Source organism: Agelaius phoeniceus, chromosome 17, assembly GCF_051311805.1.
Source record: "Agelaius phoeniceus isolate bAgePho1 chromosome 17, bAgePho1.hap1, whole genome shotgun sequence".
Taxonomy (NCBI): domain Eukaryota; kingdom Metazoa; phylum Chordata; class Aves; order Passeriformes; family Icteridae; genus Agelaius; species Agelaius phoeniceus.
In genome coordinates, this window is record NC_135281.1 from 4,175,447 (window position 1) to 4,192,852 (window position 17,406).

Sequence of the window (17,406 nt, forward strand, 5' to 3'; positions counted from 1 at the left end):
GGCACAGACCCTGGGCTGCATTTGGGCTGTATTTCATTGCCCAGATCATCACACCTCTTGCAGGGAGGAGTGAGGCATGGCCAGCACATGGATCCCACCCAGATCCTGCCAGGACCAGGCACTGGTGCTCCTCAGGTGGCTCTGGCTCCTGTGCAGAGCTCCTGTGAGCCAGCCCAGCTGAGCAGGTGTCCCCATGGGAGATGTCACCAAAACCAGCTGGGCTGGGGCTCCCCTCTCCTCTGCCTTCCTCCAAACCACCTCCTTCCCAAGCCCCATAGGGCACCCATTTCTATTGTATTTGCAGGGACTCTCGTGGCAGGAAGGAATGATGAATCTGACTCCCATGTTCTCAGAAGGCTCATTTATTACTTTATGATTCTATATTATATTAAAGAATACTATACTATACTAAAGAACACAGAAAGGATACTTACTGAATGCTAAAAAGATAACAATGAAAACTGGTGACTCTCTCCAGAGTCCTGACACAGCTTGGCCCTGATTGGCCAAAGAGTGAAAACAACTCCCAGCAGAATGCAATGGAACAATCACCTGTGGGTAAACAATCTCCAAACACATTCCACATGTGAGCACAACACAGGAGAAACAAATGAGATCAGAATTGTTTTCCTTTTCTCTGAGGCTTCTCAGCTTCCCAGGAGAAAAACCCTGAGCAAAGGGATTTTTTTCAGAGAATGTGAATGCCACAGCAAACCCAAGGTGAATGCTGGACAAGTGCCTCCTCCAGATGTGCTCTGCTGCACCTCTGTGCTGTTCACACCACACCACAGAACAATGGCACTTCCTGGGCTCCTGTGGAAACCCCAGCCCGAGCCCAGACTGTCCCACAGTGGCTGCTGGGGGTGTCCCTCTTCCTCCCCTGTCCCTCCTCAAAACCTCAGGACAAAACTCCCTTTTCCCAAACACCAAGGACATCTCCCAGCAGCTCCAAACTGCCTCCCCCAGTCCTGCAGCCCAGTGTTGTGGCATTCATATTCTCTGGAAAAATCCCTTTGCTCAGGGTTTTTCTCCTGGGGAGCTGAGAAGCCTCAGAGAAAAGGAAAACAATTCTGATCTCATTTGTTTCTCCTGTGTTGTGCTCACATGTGGAATGTGTTTGGAGATTGTTCACCCACAGGTGATTGTTCCATTGCATTCTGCTGGGAGTTGTTTTCACTCTTTGGCCAATCAGGGCCAAGCTGTGTCAGGACTCTGGAGAGAGTCACCAGTTTTCATTATTATCTTTTTAGCATTCAGTAAGTATCCTTTCTGTATTCTTTAGTACAGTATAGTATTCTTTAACATAATATAGTATCATAAAGCAATAAATGAGCCTTCTGAGAACGTGGAGTCAGATTCATCATTCCTGCCTTCATTGGGACATTCCCACCAAACACAAAACAGTGTGGAGTCAGACCCTCCTGCACACAGCCCTTGTCTGCAGCAGAGAAACAAATCCCCCCTGCCCTGCCCTGCCCTTTACCTAGCAGCAGGAGACCCCTGCTCCCTGACAAGTTGCAGTGAATTTGTTTTACATGACCATAAACCAGGGGATAAAATGTCTCTGCCACCTGTGTTTCCAGAGAGCCATGGGAATTTCTTCTCATTGCTTCTCTCCAGCTGTAAACTCAGCCCTTCTATCCAAATTCAGCCCTTCTTATCAAACTCAGCCTTTCTATCCAAACTCAGCCCTTCTTGTGCTCATGTAAAAGGTGAGGGGTTCTCCCCAACACAACCATTTTGAACTTCAAAGTCCAAATTCTGGCTGAGCTGGAGCCACTAACCAAACTTCCCACCCCTTTCCCACTATGTGTAAGGCTAATTAATCATTCTTGTCCATTTTTTTTTTCTTTGCAAGCCCACCAAGAAAAGCAAATTATGCAGTAGGAGCCTGTGCAGACCCTCCTGACCATCTTGGTGCAAGGAGCTGAGGGCAGACAGACCCTCACCTCTCCCCTGAGGACTTGTCCCTTGGCTGTGGGGACATGATGGATTTATGTCACAGAAATTCTGCCTGTCCCCTCTCTGCCTACAGGCACAGCTCACCTGAACACCTCCAAATCTGCCAGGCAAAAAATATCAAAGTGACATTACCCATGGGAAAATCCTATCTTGGATAAAGAAAATGAATGAAAAGAAAATGCCCTCATTCATGCAATCAGGGCAGTTTTGGACTTTACTGATGTCAGGTAATGTGGGTGCCACGAGTCCCCATTTTAAAAACCAAGACACACTGATGCTAACTCAGTTTTATTTTTGTTTTCTCGCTTGTCAAGACCCCAAAATAGCAAGCCTGATTGGTACAAAACACTCAAAATCTACACAGAGCCACAGTTCTTTGTGAACACAGGGCAAAAACTTCTGTATGACCCAGTTTGGGAGAGACCCAGAGCACGAGCATGGCTTCAAATCACATCACCTAAAGGAAGGCCAGAAACCAGGCAGCCCATCACTTTGCTGTGTTTCCTGTCCAACTATATTTTTCTCCTTTATTATGTTAGTCAGGTGCTAAACAAATAAAATCAATTCTGAACTTATAAAAAGCAATTGGAAATGTCTAGTCTTTTATAGTGAAATCTCAACTTAAGCAGCCCACAGCACTTGGAGAAAAATCAATCATCATTTCCATCCTGCTACGTGTGCTACTAAAATTAAGAATTGATGTTCGGCTGCAAAGGAAAATTATTTCAAGAGAACCACCTTAGCAACAGTGTTCAGTGTTCATAAACCCCCTGTTTACAGTTCTCCTCATGGCAGACAAACTCCTACATCCCACCATGAAATATAAATAATAATGAGGGATCCTGATTTACATACAGTTTCCATCTTAATGGGTATCAAAATTGCAAGCAGGGCAACAGCACCACTTATGGTAATAGCAAGTAGTAAACATGTCCTCAGCCTAAAGAGGCCATAAACCAGTGGTAAACACCCCTGTAATTGCAGCCTCTCCTATGTCCAAACCAAAGTTCAGATGATTTTGCCAGTAGCCTTTCCATAAAGACAGAAAGCCTGGAATGGGGCATCTGAAGCAGCATTTAACTCTGATGCAGCCTAAATATTTTAGCAATGTGCTCTGTCCATTTGGAAGCAGCACTCCCTGCATCTTCTTTGATTTATTGCAGCCCAGCCTATGTAACTTGTATATTATGTGCAAACCACATTAATATCTCCCAAAATATACCCCAAAGCCAAATAATCTCCAGCCCACCAGCTCTACTTATTAATGAACACACAGGTGATTTCCATGCCATGGGAGCTGCTGTTTCTCCAACACCCTGAGGCTGTGTGACATGCTGAGCACAGTGCTGTCCCCTGCAGCCCCCCTGGCTTCCCCCAGACTTTCCTCAGCCCCTTGTTGTGGGGTTTGTGGTGGCCACAAGCAGGAGGGGTTTGTAATCAGCCTGTGGCTCTCAGGAGGTGCCTGGGAGGAGACAGGTCCATCTGCCCCCCAAAACCACCCAAAGGCTGCTTGGCTGCCTAAAGAAATGGTAAGGAGGGTGATCACCACTGCACCAAACCCAGCTTTTTAAAGTTTTTCCCAACCAGTTTTGATCCAGCTGGCTCTGCCAGCTGTTGGTTTCTTGCTCATCAATCCCTGGATTCAGTCCCACTTACAACACCCTCTGTTCACCCTCTCTTTTGGTGTTTAATTAGTGCAAATAGCACCTGGGATGTTGCCTCCTGAGCCCACCTCCTCCATGGAGAGCATTCCCACCTTCCTGGCTCTCCCTGATGCCAGGATGGGGACACTGCTCCTCCTCTGATGCCAGGAGGGTCACCCTGCACAGCTCTGGCTCTGTTCAGCCCTGCTTCTCTCACATCTGTTTCATAAGGATTGCAGTCAACTTTGAGAACTGAGTTACTGACTTTGATAGGGAAATTACTGATCCAGTATACAGCAAACAGCAGTGCTCTAGAACACTGTTAAACCTGAGTCTGGAAAATGAACTTTATTAAAAAGCATTCCAGTAATGTACTGTGACAGCTTTTAGTGAAATCAGCTCCAATTGTTTGATTCTCCCAGGAATAGAGCAAGATACTCCCACAGCCTTGAGCCATGGCATCAGCAAGCAGATACTTTTATGATAAATGGCCCCAGAAACCCAAATTACAGCTGCAGCAAATGAACAGTATGTTGTAAATGACTCGGTGGATTTTTGTCTGGGCTATCGTGCTGGTATCTGGGTGTGCACTGACACCTAGTGGGATGGCCCCAGGCTGGGAGGAGCAGAGGGGTAAACTGGGTTGTTTTCTTAAAGAATATCAACAGCCAGCCCCTCTTGATACCTTGGGCTTTTTCTGTTGTGTTTTGGTGTGCAGCTTTTAGCTTTATCTGAAATGTTACTGGGATCTTTTCACAGGGTTGTGAAGACAAAACAATCCTATAGCAATGGGATGGGGATAAACTGATACCTTTGGTTTTAAGTTTTTCTGTTCTGTTTTGGTGTGCAGCTTTCAGCTTTATATTAATGTTACTGGGATCTTTTCACAAACAATCCTATCCCAGCTGGAGACTCAAGGACAATCTCTGCAAACTTCAGGCCCAAAGCATCAACAAGGTGAGGAGAGTGGGCAAGCAAGCAAGGAGGATGAAACTTCATCATTGGAAGCTGTTAATTGGGCAATTCACTCCTGTATGCAAATGGACTAAAACTCATAAAACTGTGAGATCTCATGGCCAAGCTCTCTTTTGCTGCCATCTTGGAGCCATCCAGGTACTGCCAGGGTGTGGCCTTTGAAGGCACCTCAATAAATCTCCACTTTATTGCTCTGAACTCCATCCAGCCTCTGTTCCAGCTCCTTGAGGCATCAAACCAGTGCCTGAATCCCTGCACAGTCCTGCAGTGGTGCCACCCTCCTGCCATGGAACTGAGCTTCCAATGGGCTGTTCCCTGTCTCAGGCAGATCTCAGGTGGATCCAAGACACAGGGACTGAAGCAGCCTGGCTCCCTGGGAGGGCACTGAGCCCCCTGGGGCTGTCCATAACCTCCCAGAGAAGCCATGGATACCAGATGTGTCACCCCTGGAAGTGCCCAAGGCCAGGTTGGAGCAGTCTGGGACAGTGCAAGGTGTCCCTGCCATGGCAGGGGGTGGGAAGAGATGGGCTTTAATGTCCCAACCCACCCTGTTCTGGATTCCATGGTGAGCTGTGGCTCACACCAGGAATGGTCCCCAGCCTGCCCTCCCTTCACACTCTCGCTGATTTTGGCACCCTGCAGTTTAACCAGCACGGTGAATTTCAACATCAGAACCATTGGCTGGGCTCTCCCTCTACCTGCATCTCTAGACTTGCATTGATCCACACCAAATCCATGCTGTTCTTCCCACCTATGCCCATAAATGAGGAGCGGGTGACCCAAGCAGGGAGAGCAGAAATAAGTGATGAATTAACCCTTTAGATGGCAGAGGTGCAACATATCACAATCAAATCTAAATCACTTTGCTGGCAGGAGAGGAAGGGACACAAATAACCCAACACTGTCATCTCACAGCAGCTACAGACTCATGGAATGATTTGCATTGGGAAGTACCCCAGAGATCACTCAGTTCCAAGCACTCCACCATGGACACGGAGGTGTAGCATCAAGAGTGATGCCTTGAGCAGCTGCAACAGAGGCTGGATGGAGTTCAGAGGAACAAAGTGGAGATTTATTGAGGTGCCTTCAAAGGCCACACCCTGGCAGTACCTGGATGGCTCTAAGAGGGAAGCAAAAGAGAGCTTGGCCATGAGATCTCGCATTTTGATAAGTTTTAGTCCATTTGCATGTAGGAGTGAACTGTCCAATCAATAGCTTCCAATGATGAAGTTTCATCCTTCTTGCTTGCTTGCCCATCCTCCTCTTCTCACATTGTTGATGCTTTGGGCCTGAAGTTTGCAGAGATTGTCCTTGAGTCTCCAGCTGGAATAGGATTGTTTTGTGAAAAGATCCCAGTAACATTAACATAAAGCTAAAAGCTGCACACCAAAACAGAACAGAAAAACTTAAAACCTAAAGTATCAGGTTTCCAAAGCAGGTCCTGCTGCATCACTGGGTTTGAATTTCAGGCAGAAACAGCGTGAGGAAGGTTTCTCGGGAGATGCCTACAGGCCAGCAGTGCCCCAGCTGCCTCACACATATCCTCACACACATCCCGGCCCCAGCGCCCGGCAGGAACCGCACAGCAGCGGTGCCAGGCACCGCTGGGACCAGCCCCTTGCCGGTGCCACCACCTCATTTCAATGGGAGCATCACAGCGGTCGCCATCCTTATTTTGGGGCTTGACAGCAGCACCTAAAGCGCTGCCCTGCCCTGCCCGCTCAGCTCCTTTTGCCATCACAACGGCAAGTTCCAGCCTCCGGAGAGGTACCGCAGGAACCTCCCGCTTCTCTGTGAGCAGTCCCGGTGATAATTCCCGCAGTGAGGGCCCCACATCCCAGCCGAGGAGGCAGCGACACCCCAAAATCCACCAGAGCATCCCGGCTCCGTTCGCCACTCCCGTCCCGTCCCGCACCGCCCCGGATGCGGCCCCGCCGTGCGGAGCGCTTCCGCCAGCGCGTGCGTCGAGCGCTCGCCGCTCCCATTGGCTGGAGGCGGCGGCGGAGAGAAGCGGAGACCACTTCCATTGGCTGGAGTGGGAGGAGGGGCGGGGCTAGGGTTGAGGCGGCCGTGCGGGCGCTCGGGAGGAGCGAGAGGCGCGTCCCGGTGCGGGGCTCGGTGCGGGACGCGGCTCCCGGTGCGGGGCTCGGTGAGGGACGCGGCCATGCGGGCTCCCAGCACGGCCATGCGGCGTTTCCTCGGCCCGCTGCTGTGCCTCCTGGCGCTGCGGCTCCCGGCGGGCAGCGGCGCGGCCGCCCGCGGGCTGGACGTGGCTTCCTACCGGTGAGTACGGAGCGGGCGGTGCGGGGCCCAGGCGGGCCCGGGCTGAGCGCGCCTGCTTGTGCCGCAGGGAGCGGGTGCGGGCCATGTTCTACCACGCCTACGAGCACTACCTGGAGAGCGCCTTCCCCTACGACGAGCTGCGGCCGCTGACGTGCGACGGGCAGGACACCTGGGGCAGGTAAGGGCCGGTCCCGGGGCGGGGTGGGGATGGGCCGCCCCCCTCCGCCGGGTCTCACCTCGCTTCTCTCTTCCGCAGCTTCTCCCTGACCCTGATCGACGCTCTGGACACGCTGCTGGTGAGTAGGAGCCAGCCCTGAGTGCCCGCAGCCTGCTCAAGGCCTCTGTGTGCCACCTGTACACCTGGATTTTATGTGGTGGTGCCAAAAGTCAGTTATTCATTGACCTGAGAAATTTCCATTTCCCTTTGCATCACCCCTCGGGAGGGTGGTAGAGCGCCCCTTTCCTGACAGGCTCTGGTGTAAAGATCTAAAATGTGTGAAAAAAGACTTTTGAAAGATGGAACTGTCAGTTTTTTAGTAATGTGAAAAACGCCAATCACTTGTTTTTAAAATTTTAAAAGTTTAATAGTAATAAAATGGCAATAAAACTAGTAATACAATTAGAGTAATAATAATTTGGACACTTTGATTTAGGACAATATGAGACAATAGAGACAAAGAGTTATGGACGTCCGGGTACCTTTTCTGGTACCTTGAAAGCAGCACGACCCCAACAAAGGACCCATGTTAACAAAGGATTAACCCTTAAAAACAACAGCCTGTGGCATATTCATACACTTCATCATTATGCATAAATTCCATTCAAATACAGGATTCTGTCATCCTCAGCTTCTTCCTCTGAATCCTAACAGCACCTTCGAGGCGGGAAGAAGTTCATTTCTTCTGATAATGGGCAATAAATTCTCTTTCTCTGAAAGATTCAGGTGTTCTATGGCTGCTATTTCTCTGCAAGTCCTTTCTTTAAAAAAAGTATCCTACATAGCAGAGTTTCTATTTTAACATTTTTTATAACCTAAAACTATATTTAACACACTACTTAAGAGAATTAATACAGCATCACTTTCTAACACAACACATATAATATTCATTTGAATATCTGCAAAAAGCCAATCATACAATACACATTTTTCACAGTAATATCTGTAGTTAATGATGTCATCAAATAGTAAAACCAGCTAAAATCAGCCCCAAATATTGAGCTGCTCTTTGTTTTTCCATGAACTCTAAGCCTGGTTCTCTGTTTCCCTGCAGATTTTGGGAAATGTTTCTGAGTTCCAGCGAGTTGTCCATGTGCTGCAGGAGGGGGTGGACTTCGATATTGATGTCAATGCATCTGTCTTTGAAACAAACATTAGAGGTGAGCTGGGGTTTTCTGGGGGGCCTGTGTTGGGTTTCCTTCCTGTACAAATCTCAGAGGAGGTGGTCAGAGGGAATTTGGGGTGCAGAGTAAGACGACCCATAAACAGAGAGAAAAACCCCAAACAAACATCACTTCCTTTCAGTCTTTGCACGTCCCTTTTTGCTTCCTGTCTCAACACAAGCAGAAGTAGATGTGGCACTTTCAGTATTCTGGTGTGAGGTTTTCAGCTTTGGAATAAATATATTTTTCACTGCAAGCATACAGATTTTATCCTGTTGTCTTTTGTGTGCTATTTTGGAGTAGAGATTATCAATTTCTGGGATTATTTTTTTTTTTTCTTCAAAATCACAAAGGCTTTTGGAGTCTTGTACCTTGAATGCCTGACTGCTTCAGTGCCATCTAGCTAAATAACACTGTGGTTTTTAAAAAACAGTGTTTTATTATATTTATTTTAAAAAAACAGTGTTTATTATAACTGTTAGTTATGCTTTTGTTGTTTGTCCTGCTAAATATTGCTGTGCCAATTTTTGCAGCAGTAGAATTTCTCTGTGGTTGTTATGTGACCATAGGCAAGCCTGTGAAATAACTAATATTAGCTAATATAGCTGTATTAGCTATATAAGTAATAGCTAAATGTAGCTAATGACTCACAGCTGCTGTCACATGGAAATTCTTGACTCCTCCTAGAAAAAATAAATATATCATAGAATCTGAGTATGGTTTGGGTGGAAAGGACCTTAAAGATCATCCATTCCACCCCTGCCATGGCAGGGACACCTTCCACTGTCCCAGGATGCTCCAAGCCCTGTCCAGCCTGGCCTTGGACACTTCCAGGGATCCAGGGGCAGCCCCAGCTGCTCTGGGCACCCTGTGCCAGGGCCTGCCCACCCTCCCAGGGAGAATTTCTTCCCAATATCCCATCTAACCCTGCCCTCTGGCAGTTTAAAGCCCTCACCCCTTGTCCTCTCCCTCCACACGTTTCTGCTGCCCTGCAAACAAGCAGCAAGAAACAAATCACTCTTCTCTAAACTCCTTCCTCCCCACATGGTGTAATGGGTTCTGCTGTGTCCTTGCAGTGGTGGGAGGGCTCCTCTCTGCTCACCTGCTCTCCAGGAAGGCTGGGCTTGAAGTGGAAGCAGGCTGGCCGTGCTCAGGGCCTCTCCTGAGGATGGCTGAGGAAGCAGCTCGCAAACTGCTGCCAGGTGAGCCCCTGTCTGCTGTGTGTCACTGTGCTGGGCATCAGGAGCTGCCTGCTGCCTCTGGGGGGAGATGCACTGCTGGATGAGCCAGCTCAAAAACCAGTCCTGTGCTCCCTGAGCTCCAAGCTCAGTGCTCGAGGTTCAATTTGTAAGGAAGATGTTGTTGTAAGTGTGCATGCCAAGTGCTCTGTGTGCCTAACACATCAGCGTGCTTGTTGAGGGGAAATATATTTAATATAAATAATAAATAAAGGCTGAGAGACAGCAGCTTGGAAAGACAAGAAGATGCTGCCTCATGTGCTCTTTGTGGGCTGCAGTTGGGCTGTGTGCCCTTGTGGCATGGCACTGTTCCCTTGTGTGCACCCAGGGGGTGATCACAGCCTCACTGTTTGCACTTTGCTCGCCAGTGTGTTCAGTCACCACCTTGCTTGTGCTGTAAAAAAATGTGGGGATGCAATCTGTTGCTCTGGCAAGGTGGAAGAGATCCCCAGGACTGTGTGTACTGGGGTGTTGGGAGGTCCTTAGGACGTGGTGAGAGATGAGAATTTGACTCCATGTTCTCAGAAGACTGATATATTATATATCATATCTGTTTCCTTATGTGTTTCCTTATGTGTTTCCTTATGTGTTTCCTTATGTGTTTCCTTATGTGTTTCCTTATGTGTTTCCTTATGTGTTTCCTTATGTGTTTCCTTATGTGTTTCCTTATGTGTTTCCTTATGTGTTTCCTTATGTGTTTTCTTATATTTATTTTTATTTTTATATATTCTATTTTATATTTTTATATATTTTATATGTTTCTATACTCTATTTTATATTTTTATATATTATTTTGTATACTAAAACTGTATCAGAGAAAGGATACATCAGAAGGCTTTGCAAGAATGATAATGAAAACTCATCACTGACTCCTCAGAGTCTGACACAGCTGATGGTGATTGGTCATTCATTAAAAACAATTCACATGGAACCAATCAAAGATGCACCCTTTGGTAAATGATCATCTCCAGACCACATCCCAAAACAATCAGATAATTATTGTTTTCATTCTTTTCTGAGGTTTCTCAGCTTCCCAGGAGAAGAAATCCTGGTGAAGGGATTTTTCAGAAAATACCATGGTGACAGTGTGTACCTTGGCATACCCTCTCTACCTTCCCAGGATCACCCTCAAGTTCTCATTTTGTTCTCTGCAGTTACTCCAGCCCCCCATCCTGCCCATGTGCAGTGGCATGTGAGGCACATGTTTGCTTTGTCTGTTAAACACAGCACTGAGCATTTCTGTGACCCCAAAATCCTGTGTTTCAGCTTTCCAGACCCCAACTGGGATGCCCTATGGCACAGTGAACCTGCTGCATGGAGTAAACCCTGGGGAGACCCCAGTCACCTGTACTGCTGGAATTGGCACCTTTATAGTGGAGTTTGCCACCTTAAGCCACCTCACTGGTGACCCAGTATTTGAGGATGTTGCCAGGAAGGCTTTGAAGGCACTGTGGAAAAATCGCTCGGACATTGGGCTGGTGAGTGAGCAATGCACTCAGGATGTGCTGGGCTGCTTCTTCTGTAGTTTGTGGATGCAATTCTAGGCATGGAAAAGCATCAACAGAGAGGAGGTAGAGTTGGATCAATAACCACAGTGCTCCTAACTGGGCTGGAGGCTCGTGTTTGCCATTGTTGCTGAACACCTGCAGCATCCACATCCCTGCTTCGCTGCAGCAGCCCAACATTATCCCATTGTTCTGGCCCACACCAGATGTGGCTGGGAGACAAATGCCAACTGCTGGGTGCTGCAGCTCTTGTGACAGCAGCTGGAGCAGATTCAATGAAAGGTCTGTCTGAATCCTGGTTGGACAAAGGCCTAGGGAAGAGAACAAGTGTAAAGTGCACTGAGATATTACCAGCCTGTACAGCTCTGGGGTTCAGGAATACCCAGAGCTAGGAGTATTATCTCTGTGTTCACTGTCTCCTGCTCTTTTCTATTGCTGCTTTTTTAACCTCTGTGAAGTGTTGGTGTTGCATATGTGAACTGAAACAGATTTATTTATACCCTGTGTTTATTGCCACGAAGAAATGTTTCCCTTTGTTTGCTTTGGGATTTGTTTATTTTTGATTTATACCCCAAATCCTTGATCATTGCTGGCTTTTTTTCACATTTGCTAAAAAGACAAGATTGTGTATTTAATTCTCCATCAGCTGGGTTTGTTCACAGGCTGAAGAGTGCCAGCATATATTTAAATATTAACATGGCAGCTCCTGTGCCTTTGACATTCTTGGCCTCTGTCTCTGCACCTCTCCATCCTTCTCTACTCATTTGTAAGATCAGAATTAGGACCAGACATTTCATGTTGAAATTGTGCATTTTTACAGTAGCATTATAAAGTGTTGTTTTGGCCAGTGAAGTGTTGATATTGGAAGCATAAAATGTTTATTAGATATATAAAATACATTATCAGCATGAAAATTGTATTTTCTACAGTTTGCTTATAAACATAACAGTTGTATTTCCTACAGTTAGTATTTCTTTGATGCTGATCAATGTGTCCTGTAATGGAGAAAATGCTGGTTGGAATGGCCATTGTATATCTGTGAACCTGATGGTCTGGAAAAAGGACCAGGATTTCTTGTGTCTCTTGAAACCCCTCTCTCCTTGTCCTTCACCCCTTCCAGGTGGGGAACCACATTGATGTGATCACTGCCAAGTGGGTGGCCCAGGATGCTGGGATTGGGGCAGGGGTGGACTCCTACTTTGAGTACCTGGTTAAAGGAGCCATCCTCCTGCAGGACAAGGAGCTGATGTCCATGTTTTTAGGTGAGTGGTTGTTTCCTGTGGGAAGGAGGAGATGAAGGATCCAATGGGGCACATTCAAGACTGTTCTGAAGGCTTTGCTGTAATTCTTTTGAACAGTCTGTGATAACAGAGTTACCAAAGTGAGCATCCTGAGAAGTCATTGAACATGGCTCAAGTGAAAAAGGGGCTTCTCTCATTCTTAAAAATAAATAAGCTTTTTTTTTTTTGCTTTCTTTTTCTTTTTGTTACAGATGGCTTACCTACCCATCTGTTTCTTTACAGAATATAACAAAGCTATCAAGAATTACACCAAGTTTGATGACTGGTACCTGTGGGTTCAGATGTACAAAGGAACAGTGTCTATGCCTGTGTTCCAGTCCCTGGAGGCCTATTGGCCAGGCCTGCAGGTAAGACCTGTCACACCAGCAGCATCTGGTGATTCTCTTCATCTGTCAGGGGCTGGTCTTCAAGGAAAAAGTTACAAATATAACCCTCATCTGTGCAGGTTTGAAACTTTGGTTTGTTCTCTGGTGAAATCTGCAATAGCCTGAGCCTATAGAAGATGATGTTGAAGAAAATGTTGATTTTTTTTTTATCTACGGTCTCCCATTCAGCATGATGGGAGCAACCTCCACTGACAGTGGTCCCATAATCCAAATGGGAATGTGAGGGAAAAGAAACTCACACCTCTTTTTCTATCACCTGACAAATGTTTCATTTGTGTGAATATTTTCCCATCAAGAGCTTTGCTTTCTTATCAGTCTTCTTGTTTGGACTGAGACTTTATTTCCCTAACTAAGAGATTGGATGCTGTGATTTACTAAATATTTGACTGAAGAAACACAGCCTTCTTTAAAAAAAAAAAATCAGTCTTCTTATTATTTCAGGTGTGGGAATGTGATCCACCAGAAAAGCAGCTTTTAATTCTTACCTGTTCTGAAGGCATCATGCCCAGTATCAGTTACCCACTCAAACCTGCAGAAATAGCCATTTCTGTCACTGGGTATTTCTTTGCCTAGAGCAGTGCTGTTGCATCAATTCCTGTGCTGGTTTTTACTCTGATGTTTCTTTGCTGTTTCCTGTCTCCAGAGCCTGATTGGGGATGTGGACAACGCCATGCGCACCTTCCTCAACTATTACACGGTCTGGAAGCAGTTTGGGGGCCTGCCTGAGTTCTACAACATTCCCCAGGGATACACAGTGGACAAGAGGGAAGGATATCCACTCAGGCCTGGTAAAAAAACTGAAATTAAAAGGGACATGAACTCCTGCTTTAGCTCTGGCTGGGAGATCAAATGTTAGCAGTACCACAGTTTCCTCCCCAGTTTTGCTCTGACTCAGTTCCTGCCAGGATTTGAGCTGGGATTTCCAGAGTTTTGTTTTCCCCCACTCACAAAGACAGGAAGGAAACAGGAAGCAAAGCATAGTGTTAGTGTAGAAAGGTGGCCTGGTAATGAATTTTGTTCACAGTATGGAAGTTGACATGTTTAAGTGTTAGATTGTCTGGCATGGGGTGCTTCAGTGATGTGAAATGTTAAAGGGACTGCTTGTGTCCTTTAAATTTAGGAAATGAAAGTGAGTGTGAATAGGCTGTTCCAGTTCTGCATCTAGGAGGGATTCTGTGTTGTCAGTGATACTGTAAGGAAATTATCTCTCTTTTTTTCTCATTTTTTACAACTCTGACCAAAAAAAAAAATTAACCTGATTAGTGGGTCTATAAATGTAAATGAGAATAATGAACTTCCTTTTGGTCTGAGTGTTCAGGTGACATCCACACTGGACAAATCTACCAAAAATACTCATCAGCCCTAACTATCAAAGGTGTTTAAGTATAAAGACCTTTCCTTTAGTAAGTCAACACAGCATGGTGCCTATGTTGTCTGTATAGAGTATTTCCACTCTATTGTTTAAAAACTGTATTTTGAGGATTGAATTTCTTGTTTGTAGTCCTTTCCAAAAGCAGGTTTTTTTAACTTTGACAACTGAGTATTATTCTTTTTGTCTCCTGCATCTCTCCCACTCACTGAATGTGGGAGGGAGCATTAGTCACTCTTACCTGAGCTAGTTAGGGGGAATTTCTTTGTAGCACATCGTTAGGAAAAGGAAAATCTGTGTTTGGAGCCAGGCAAGCCAGGCTGTTCGCCTGATTATGCTGAAGTATTTTTAAATTAGTTCAAGCAATAGCTCATCTTCTCTGTGTGGATGGTTGGATAATCTTTGTGCTGGCAATGTTTGGGTGTTTTGCAGAGCTGATTGAGAGTGCAATGTATCTGTACCGTGCCACAAGAGACCCCACACTGCTGGAGCTGGGGAGAGATGCTGTGGAGTCCATAGAGAAAATCAGCAAGGTGGACTGTGGCTTTGCAACTGTGAGTGCTAAATCATCTGCCATGGCACCTGAAGGGCTGCTAAAAATCAGCTTTCAGAAGGTGTTCTCATGAGTGATGTTTTGTCATTGATTCATGCAATCATTTTGGGCAAAACATGACTTTTTCCCAACAAGCCCCTTGTATTTCTTTGTGAAGCTGCTCTGATAATTGCTGGTCACAGTGGGCCAAATTCTATCATGGGCTGTTGCCCCAGAGCCCAAAACAGGGGAAAGCACCAGAAGCTTCTCCTGCATTTCTAGTAGGTGTTGCAGCTGAGCAGGAGGACTCTTGTGCAGCTCCTCCTGTCAGTGTGTGATTCTGCCTTCCCACCATGCCTTGAAAATCTGGTCAAACACACCAGAAGTGCAATGAGTGATTTATATAAAGTTATTTAATAGAGGATTTCAAACATGCTATCAAGCTCTATTTTACAAAACACTCCTTAAAAATATTGGGAGTAAGTAGGTAAAAGCCTTATGATTTTTTTTTTCTTCATTGGGGAAATGAAGGAAATCTCTTCTCCTTGCCCAGACTGAACTGAGGGCGAGTTTAAATGTTAGGAAGAGATTCTTCACTCTGGGGGTGCTGAGGCCCTGGCACAGGGTGCCCAGAGCAGCTGTGGCTGCCCCTGCATCCCTGGCAGTGCCCAAGGCCAGGCTGGACAGGGCTTGGAGCAGCCTGGGACAGTGGGAGGTGTCCCTGCCATGGCAGGGGGTGGAGTGGGATGAGCTTTAAGGTCTCTTCCAACCCAAGCCATTCTATGATCAGATACAGGGTGAGTTGGTGTCATACTGTGCTGTTTAACTGAAATGAATTCCAAGTTGGTTTTATTTTTCTCCCTAAATTCATAACTTACTGAATTCAATGTAACTGTAACCCACTCTATTCTCTTGTAGATCAAAGACTTGAGGGACCACAGGCTGGATAACCGTATGGAATCCTTCTTCTTGGCTGAAACAATCAAATACCTGTACCTGCTCTTTGACCCAGACAACTTCATCCACAATGATGGCTCAGACTTTGATGTGGTGGTCACACCCTATGGGGAGTGTGTCCTGAATGCTGGAGGGTACATCTTCAACACTGAGGCTCATCCCATCGACCCTGCTGCCCTGCACTGCTGTAGGAAGCGCAGAGAGGAGCAGTGGGAGGTGGAGGACTTGATGAGGGAATTCTACTCACGGAAGAAAACCAAGAAATTCACTTTAAAAAGAGCTCCTGACCATGGTGAAGGGGAAAATGCTAAAGACTCCCAAGATGCCTCTTCAGAGAAAGCTGGAGAGAAGAGGAACTCCAAGAAAAGCTCACACTCCCTCCTGAGCTGCCCCAGTCAATCCTTTAACTCCAAGCTTGCAGTACTGGGACAGGTTTTCCTAGATAACACCTGATCCTCTTTGCATCATCATTTTAAATTATTGAACTCATTTCAGATTCTGGGAATATATTTTTATAGTTTCATAATGGAAAGCGTGGTACCTCACAATGTGAATTCTGTTATGAAGTGAAACAACTTCCCTTTAAATTCTGCTACTGCTCCTTTCTAAGCCATGACTCAGATACCAGCTGTTAATGCTGTCAAGCTGCTGATCTCAAAGCAGTTGGTTGCCTGAATATCAAACAGGTGTCCAGAAAAAGAAAGGTCTACATGTTAAATGTACCTTCTTCATTGCATTTTGTGAGTTTTAGAGGCTTACAGAAAGATACTAGCTTACTTTGTTCTATAAAAATGAGCCTGAGTTTCTTGTCATAAGGGGAAAAGCAGGAATTACTGTAGCTTCACTACAACTCTGTGTGCTCCACCTTTTATCTCTGGCCACTTTATAAACATGTAGTTCATGTTGAAACATTGCTGGCCGGTGGAGAAAACCTATTTATTTTGAGTTGAAGGTGCAGTTTTGTTGGGGATGAAGGATGGTGTGGGGGGAGAGGAGCACTTGGAACATGGGAAAGTGCTCAGTCCCTCTGTTTCAGATCAGTGTGGGTCAGTGCCTCCTGCCTGAAAACCACTTTTGTGAATGTCCAGGTAATGTCTGGACAAGAAACTGAGCAGAAGGGTGGACTAGAAAATGTTAGGTTGATTCCACAGTGTAGCTAGCTTATCTCCTATTTCCCCATTTCCTTCCTCTTTCTAACTTCCCTTTGCCCCCCCGCTTTGGTATTTCACTGTACCTCAGTGCAGCCACCCCAGGGTGCCCCAGCTGAGCTGAACACGAGCCATGCACAAGGCTTGGGTGGAAGGGGGGCTGAGCCCAGGCTGAAACTGCAGCTGTGCCTTGGTGCTGCAGGCAGCTGAGCAGATGTTCATGAACCTCTCAGTGTTCAGCTGATTCACATATCCAAACCTTTAAATACATTATTGGTGTCTTTGCAACATCTGTGCAGTGACCAGGAAAGGAGGAATCAGTGTGGCCAAGAGGTTTTCTTTCTAAAGGAAAAACAAAAAGAGTGGCAGAAAAGTGATGGAGTTTCTTCAAGCCTGCTGGAAAGTGAAGAGTCTGGAAGCAAGCTACAATTATTTGAGTGGAGAAATAAATCCCTGTGAGCAGGGAAATACCTAAATACAGCTGGACCAGTGCCCACTCTGTGCTGCTGTGTGGTTGCCTTGAGAAAGTAATTTTTGTTGTTGTTTTGACCTGAACTAGTGCTGTAAAGTTAAATAAAGTTTGCATTTTACCCTTTGGGGTAGAAATCCTGTTGCAGTTGTGAATGAACTATGGTAAGAGACACTTGCAGTGCTGGACAGGCATATTGAAAGGACTGGTAAGCTACAGAGCTTTTGGTTGTGTCCTTCTTTCCCATGGCAGTTGGGA

At 46.2% G+C, this 17,406-nt stretch overlaps 1 protein-coding gene across 1 annotated transcript; it reads left to right on the forward strand.

The window, feature by feature from the left end:
• Positions 1–6,637: 6,637 nt before the first annotated feature.
• EDEM2 (ER degradation enhancing alpha-mannosidase like protein 2) lies at positions 6,638–17,285 on the forward strand. Its single transcript, XM_054644623.2, has 11 exons — positions 6,638–6,863; positions 6,931–7,041; positions 7,120–7,159; positions 8,135–8,240; positions 9,320–9,445; positions 10,748–10,959; positions 12,107–12,248; positions 12,510–12,634; positions 13,317–13,461; positions 14,475–14,596; positions 15,493–17,285. Exons 1-11 carry the CDS (start codon positions 6,745–6,747, stop codon positions 15,982–15,984), a joined length of 1,740 nt encoding a protein of 579 aa, XP_054500598.2. The 5' UTR covers positions 6,638–6,744; the 3' UTR covers positions 15,985–17,285.
• Positions 17,286–17,406: the final 121 nt, after the last annotated feature.

What these genes read in the sequence shown, in the direction of transcription:
- EDEM2 (XM_054644623.2), top strand. Translation starts at nt 6,745, where the DNA reads ATGCGGGCTCCCAGCACGGCCATGCGGCGTTTCCTCGGCCCGCTGCTG. An exon ending in ACGCTCTGGACACGCTGCTG is followed by an intron (nt 7,160 to 8,134) that starts GTGAGTAGGAGC and finishes GTTTCCCTGCAG; the next exon opens with ATTTTGGGAAATGTTTCTGA. An exon ending in AGGATATCCACTCAGGCCTG is followed by an intron (nt 13,462 to 14,474) that starts GTAAAAAAACTG and finishes GGTGTTTTGCAG; the next exon opens with AGCTGATTGAGAGTGCAATG.